The sequence below is a fragment of the Meriones unguiculatus genome, chromosome 4, assembly GCF_030254825.1.
Source record: "Meriones unguiculatus strain TT.TT164.6M chromosome 4, Bangor_MerUng_6.1, whole genome shotgun sequence".
NCBI lineage: Eukaryota > Metazoa > Chordata > Mammalia > Rodentia > Muridae > Meriones > Meriones unguiculatus.
The window spans coordinates 126,690,802-126,698,248 of record NC_083352.1 but is presented as its reverse complement, the minus strand read 5'-3'; the positions used below and the strand labels follow the sequence as shown (position 1 = coordinate 126,698,248).

Genomic DNA, 7,447 nt, shown 5'->3' with positions numbered 1-7,447 from the left:
TCCAGGGCTAGAACATGTGGGGCTTTCCCTTAACACAGCACATGCTTGGGTTGCTGTTGGTATTTCATATGGTATCATTGTGTGTATAAAGAAATCGAGAGTTTTTAAATATCAGGTAAAAGCAGTCATAGTCTCCTGTTTCATTTCATTGCATTGTAGAGACAGAGTATCTCTATGTAGCCTTTGGCTGGCCTGGAACTTGTTATGTAGACTATGCTGATTTTAAACTCACAGAGATCCATCTGCTCCTGCCTCCTGAATTAAAGGCATGGATTACGACATCCAACACCCCACTGATTATAGAACTCACTGAATAACTAGACTGTTCTGGTCAGTAAGCCCCTGGGGTCCTCCTGTCTCTGCCTCCTCCTGCAGAGGTTAGCATAGAGCGTTGGAGTCCTTGGAAAGAGAGTTACGGGTGGCTGTGGGCTGCCTCATGTGAGTGCAGGGAACCAAACCTGGGTCCTCTGCAAGAACAGTAAGTACTCTTGTCCAGCCCTTCCTAGAACATTCTTTGAGGCTGAGGTCTCCAGATGTCTACAGGCTACACAGAACAATTGATCTACTTCATTTCTGTGCAGTTACCACACAGTTTTGAAAGTCTGGAGCCTGAGCAACTAGAAAAAGGAATTGGCCACTAGGTGGTACTTGAAATCCAAAGTTTGGCATTTCAGTTGGAGATGATGAAAGCTTTCATGCTGGAGAAAAGGAGTTTCATGAGGCCTGTAGAAATACTGGATGGGGTGCTTCAGCTGGAAAAGTATCTTTTGCCACCTCTTAGTCTGATAATAAAAAGATACTAGGTTAAGAATATAAATTTGACTAATTTTTAAAATCTATGCTTCCTGAACTATGAAAATGTATTTCTCTAAGACAGTGGTTCTCAACCTTCCTAATTCTGTGACCCTTTGATACAGTTCCTCATGCTGTGCTGGCCCCAACCATAAAATTGTTTTCGTTGCTACTTCATAACTGTGATTTTGCTACTGTTATGAATTGAAATGAAAAATCTGTGTTTTCCAATGGTCTTAGACAACCTCAGTAAAAAGGCCTGCAACCCACTGGTTGAGAACCTCAGCTCTAAGACATTTGACCAGTTATTTGTAACTAATTTTACATCTAAAACAATGAGGAATGCTTCTCAGTAGGAAATTTTTGTTTGTTTGTTTGTTTGCTTGTTTTCTCTTTATACAGGATCTCATTGTGTAGCTGTGGCTGGTCTGGAACTCTAGAACTTTGTTTGTAAGCCCAGGCTGGCCTCAAACTCACAGACACGCTCCTTTGTCTGACTCTTGAGTGCTGAGATTGAAGGTGTGTGCCGTGCCACAACACTCAGGGTGGCCAGGATGTTTTGTTGAATTTTTACTTAAACAGATAAATGTCTTCTCAAAATAACTTATCAAATAAAACCAAGGATACTTTGGCAGAAAACAAAAACAAAAACAAAAACTTTATCTTTCTGAACATTTGAAAGGACACTCAGAGTCCTGCATCTAAGAGGCAAGTTTTTATCATTTGGAAACTGGCTGTAAATTAGTTTAGACACACCTCTGATCTTTCTGCAACAGCCTACCCAAGGAACAGACGTGTTGGGCTCATATTTAAATTTTTAGAGATCTTGGGGGAAATTCTTTGCAGCTTGGGGCTGGGGAGATAGTTCCGTCAGTAAAATGCTTGCCGTCCAGCATCAGGCCCTGAGTGTGGTTCTCCGGCAGCCATGTTAGAAGTGAGCGTGGCAGTGTATGCCTGTGACCCTAGCTCTGGGGAGCTGGAGACGGGAGGTCCCCCGACCAGCCCTCTGTACAGCCAGTCTCTCTCTCAGTGAACTCCAGGTCCAGAGAAAGCCCATCTCAAGAAATAGACACCCGACAGCGGCCTCTGATGCTTACGCTCCTCCTGTGACTGGAACTCGGGTCTTCTTGCTTGCATGGCCATCACTCTACCACCACAATCATCTCTTCTCTCCAATTTTCTACTATTTTAAACGTTTAAATGGAGGAGGAATGTTCAGCTGGAGCTGGATTGAGTCACTAGTTGACTGTTGGAATCACAACTGTATACCAGTACGCCAGGTGTTTTCCCTGGGTTCCGGTGGAGGAACTCAGTTGCTCATGCTTGTAAGTGCTGTAGTGACAGAGCCATGCCCTCAGCCCGTTATTATGCAGTGTTTAATAATTGCTAATCAAGTTTTAAAATAGGGGCTCAGATGTGTACTTTATAAAGCATTACATGCATTTCTTTAGTGACTGTTGCTTTCTTCGGGTCTCTTTCTTGAAAGGAAGCTCTATCTATCTATCTATCTATCTATCTATCTATCTATCTATCTATATTCTATCTGTCTGTCTGTCTGTTTTTTGACACAGGGTTTTTGTGTAGAGCACTGGCTGTCTTGGGACTCACTTTATAGACCAGGCTGGCCTTGAACTCAAGAGACCCACCTGCCTCTGCCTCCCGGGTGCTGGGATTTAAGGCCTGCATCACTATCAGCTAAAGATTTATTTATTTTAATTTATGTGCATGAGTGTTTTGCGCACATGTTTATCTCTGCACTGCATGCCCGGTACCCAAGGAGGTCAGAAGAGGATGTCAGATATCCTAGAACCGGAGTTATGGATGGCTATGAGCCACCGGTGCTGAGACTTGAACCTGGGTCTTCTGCAAGATCAAGCGTTTTGAGCCACTGAGCCATCTCTTCAGCCCCCACGATACACATTTTTACAGTGTACAGTAAGTCTTAGGATCACAGTATAATAAGAAGGAACTGAAGGAGGTGAAGCCCTACTTGGGCCCTGGAGCTAGCAAAACAATTTCTGGAGTAATAGCATAGAAAGAACTTCCCTTGAAGGCATATGTGCTAAAGGGAGTATCCGGGGCCAGAGCAGGGGCTCAGCAGCTAAGAGTCTCGGTTGCTCTTTCAGAGGACCCAGGTTTGATTCCTAGCACTCCCAGGGCAGCTTCCAACGGTCCCTGACTCCAGCTCCAGGGGATCTCACACCGTCTCCTGGCCTCCATGGGCAGCAGGCGCGCATGTGCCACACAGACATGTATGTTGGCAAACACTCACACACACGAACTAAAAATAAACGAATCCTTTAAAAAAAGAGAATATTGTATTTTTTTTCTGTTTTTTTTTCCCTTTGGATAAATGCATGTGTGATTTTTTGCAGATGAGTCCCCCATCTCTGCCTGTAAACAAGCCAACAGAGAGTCTTATCTCAGCTTCCTTAGTCTTTCTGTGCTAGAGTTAGCACTCCTGTTTCTTCCGGATTCAGCATGTCCAACAGTTTGGAACGATAGCATCTTAAGTAGAATTCAGAGAACCTTTGTCAGAAATTAAACACATTTAAAATCCATTTATAAGTAAGGTATTAAAATCAATTTGTATGGCTGTGGATGCTGGTGGGAGTAAAAATGTTGACAGGTGATTAAAAAAAAAACAAAAAACAAAACCCTGACCACCTCTATAAAGCAAGCTTTGGTTATCTTTGCCAGCCTACTCAAGAGGAACCCTGCTACTTTGCCATAAACAGCTCTGAAAATGAGGAGGCTGTGTGCTTCTTGTACCTAATCCAGATGGCAATTTGACAGCTCCGGACACAACTGGCCAGATGGACGGATGGACTTAGGGATGAACGTATGGAGTAGGTGATCAGTGTTATTTTCAGGGTGTAATAATGCCATCAGAGGCATTATACATAGAAAGTCAAATGGTCTCAACATAGACTGCCTCCTACACGGTGCAAGAGGAGTGTTGACCAACACAGTTCATGAATAATAGCACCATTTGGTTGGCTATCTTGTCTTCAGTCTCCCACGGGTTGTAATCTAACCCTATGTGTCATTTTGGATTGCGTGTGTGTGAGTGTGCATGTGCATGCATGAGTGAAAAGCAATGATAGCCACAAACCAGGGATGGCCCATCCAAACCAGGGAATATAGTCAACCAAATTTGACTCAAGTGGGCTGACAGCCAGGTGGAGAGAGCACAGCAGGGGCTCACATCCTGAGGAAAAGGGAGTGGGTGGGAGAGATTGGAACATTATGTGACCATGGATTTTCAAATTTGGGGATGTAGGTGGGGTCAGACTTGGACTCCCTGTCTGTGAGTTAAAACCAAAGCTTGGAATGCTGGTGGTGCTCTGAGCTGTGGCTCACGACAGGGTTCCCTGCTGGATCTGGAGGGTCTGTGAACATGAAGCTGCTTCAGGTTCTCATTATTTTGCTGTTTGTGGTACTTGCAGGTAACTTGTCCAAATGCACCACGAATTGGGGGACACTAGCACTGGTTGTGATGTTTAAGATTGCCAACCTCGTGGATAGTGACCATTCTGGTGGTTGCCTTAGAAGGGGGCTAGCGATGAGGTCAGAGGCATCCTTGCTGAAGGTACCAATCGGCCGGTCATCTTAAGTCACCTTTACGACGCTGAGCAGTCTTTCCCCAAGAACTGTGGCTATCATTTCTGATCAAATTCCTTTTCGGCGTGGGCTGCAGCAGTGGTGTGAGTGGCACACATCGAAAGCCTTTCTTCATCGTTGAGTAGCTAGTTAACTGAGGGAATTATCCCCTTAGAGCCTTAACGTTTCACTTCTGGCTAGTGAGTGTAATATCTCCAGCTCAGCCCCAAGGCGTGAGGCCTCACATTGGCAGATGGGGACCTGACAACAAGGGTTCCCTTCTGCCTTGCTTACAAGGAGCCATATTGCATTTTCATGGTCCTCAATAGAATACACCTCTTTCATCTTCATGTTGCCTCATGGTGAAGTTTGTAACAAGGAGAACACATCTTTGCTTTCCACACTTATTATGTAGGCTTTTCTGGTTTTGTGTGGAGAGGGAAATGAAGGTATAAACAGAGAGGTGTGGGACCACAGTGCAGACTCTGAATAGGGGGTAGTTGGGATCTCCAGAGGGAAAGGTATCCATCAAACTGTTTGCTCGCTAGGCAAGGCGCTTATCTGAGATGAAGAAGAAAGTGAGAGAGGACAGCCAGGTTCTACAGAATTTGTCTGGGATGGGCCGAAGGAGTTCTCAGGAGCAACTGTGGCTGAGAGTCATGAGGTCTTGGCAGGGGTGATGCCTGCAGCCTCCACTGTGAAACACAAAAGGTCTGAGAGAGAGAGAGAGAGAGAGAGAGAGAGAGAGAGAGAGAGAGAGATGCTGTGTCTGTTATGCTGTGTGTAAGTCTCTCTTTTTATCTCTCTGTATATGCCTGTGTGTGTGTGAGTGCAAGGTGCTGTGTGTGTAAGTCTGTCTGTGGTGCTGTGTATGTGAGAGAGACACACACAGAGAGAAAGAGAGAGTCTGTGATGGTGTGTGTGAGGGAGTGTAATTGATGCTGTGTGTCTGTGATGCTGTGTGTAAGTCTCTCTCTTTGTGCGCGTGTTTAACCCTGTCTGTCTGCGTGTCCATGGTGCTGTGTGTGTATCTGTGGTGCTGTGTTTGTATGTGTGTGAGAGTGTCTAGGATGCTGTGTGTGTGTGTTGTGCTCTGAGTCCACAGGACGATGTTGGTTCTCTTACTCTACCATTCTCTGCCTCACTCCCTTGAGATGTGGTCTCTTACTAACTGCAGAGTGAGGCTGGCAGCTAGCAAGCCTCATGAGCCTCCTGCCTTTACCTTGTCCCCCTCCATCAGTGCTGAGGTTACAGGCACAGCCACGCCTGTCTTTCATGTGGGTGCAGGGGATTTAGCTCATGCTGTGCAATGGGGCTTCTTTAATTCTGAGACATCGCTCCTGACCTCTGCAAGTTTCTTTCAAATTAAAAAAAAAAATGCCAAGGAGATGGCTCAGCAAGGGTATGCTGTGCAAGAATCAGCATCTGAGTTTGGTCCCCTGAACCCATGTAAAAATTTAAACTTTATTTGATTTTTTATTGTATATGTGTGAAGTACATTTGTGGTTGCACATGTGCCCTGGTGTGCAAGTGGAGGTCAGAGGACAGCTCTGTGGACTCTCTTTCTCTTTCCACTGTCTGTGGGTTCTAGGGATTAGACACAGGCTGCCAGGCTTTCATGGCTGGTGTCTTTATCTTCTGGGTCATTCCGCTGGCCCAGCCTGGGATGTTTTCTGAGATTCGACTCTGACATGTACTGATGGCGATGCATTAGTGCTCTCTGGGGACATAAGGCTCAGGGAACACTGGCTTCAGAGCATGAAGCATGGTGGGCTTCACCTGATTTAGGGTGATGCCCAGCTCAGGCTGAATTAGGTCTTTCTCTTTTTTGTCACAGGCTACTTGGGTATCAGCTAGGAACAACTGTCTTTTTTCTTTTTTTAAAAAATTAGAGTTGAATTTTATAGGTACAAGTATTGTGCCGGCACATGTGTGTCTGGTGCCCAGAGAGGCCAGAAGAAGGTGCTGGGCCCCTTGGAACATTACAGATGGCTGGGAACACCCCTGTGGATGCTGGGAACCACATGAAAGTGCGGCAAGCATTCTTAGCCGCCGAGCCATCTCTCTGGTCCCTCAAGCATCCTTAATTCATGTGTTCTGAGTTTCCCTGTGTCAGCCTTGGAGGAGGCGCTGGCAGAGGGTGGTGTCTGTTGACCCGGCCAGCAGGAACCCAGCGGCAGCTTCTGCTCTCCTTCGGAAACTAACCATTCGCTGTTGTTTCCTGTGTTCAGATGGTGTACTGCCCAAAAAATGTTTTAACAATGTAGCAGGCTACTGCAGGAAGAAATGCAAAATAGGGGAGATATCTGAGGTGGGATGCCGGCGTGCGAGATACTGTTGCGTTAACGAGCTGGAAAACAGAAAGCACAGAGCCGTCAAGCCGCTAGTCCAGCCCAAAGAGCAGTCCAAAGGAGTCCAAGACTACATGGCCCTGCCCACAATCACGTACTTCACCATCAGTATCTGAAAGAAGGGTTGTTCCTGAAGGCTGTTTCCCTCCAGCCCTGTGGAATCCAGTGGGCTGCCTCCGACCTGTCTCTTTCCCCCTCTGAATTTGATTCCCCACACAATAAAGTCCAACTCTTTTGCTTGTATCCACGCCTTTCCTGGATATTTTAAATGTGAATGAGTAGCTGCCGTGTTGCTTGTGTTTAACCTGTGTCATGGGGACGGGCAGACGAAGTGAACACCGGGAGGGGTGGCAGTAAGTCGCTCTGCTTTCCCTCTGAGGTGCTAGTTCACAAATTTCAGGTAATAAAAATTAAAAATAATGTTGGGCGTTTTAGCGTGTGTGCTTGTTCACATATACCGGTGCACATATGGTGACATACTTGTGTCATGGAGGTGGCATGTGTATAGGTCAGAGGACGGCTTTAGGGGGTCAGTTCTTTCCTTCCACGCTTTGGGTCCCAGGGGTCAAACTCAGGTTGACAGTCATGCCAAGGAGCACCCTCTTTGCCTGCTGTGCATCTCATCCCCACCTCTACGCTCTGCAGTGGAATTCCTGATGTCTCTAAGAAATTATGAGAACACACACAGAGACACACATATA

At 46.1% G+C, this 7,447-nt stretch overlaps 1 protein-coding gene across 1 annotated transcript; it reads left to right on the top strand.

The window, feature by feature from the left end:
* Positions 1-4,192: 4,192 nt before the first annotated feature.
* Defb128 (defensin beta 128) lies at positions 4,193-7,004 on the top strand. Its single transcript, XM_021649256.2, has 2 exons — positions 4,193-4,241; positions 6,627-7,004. Exons 1-2 carry the CDS (start codon positions 4,193-4,195, stop codon positions 6,860-6,862), a joined length of 285 nt encoding a protein of 94 aa, XP_021504931.1. The 3' UTR covers positions 6,863-7,004.
* The last annotated feature ends 443 nt before the right edge of the window (positions 7,005-7,447 follow it).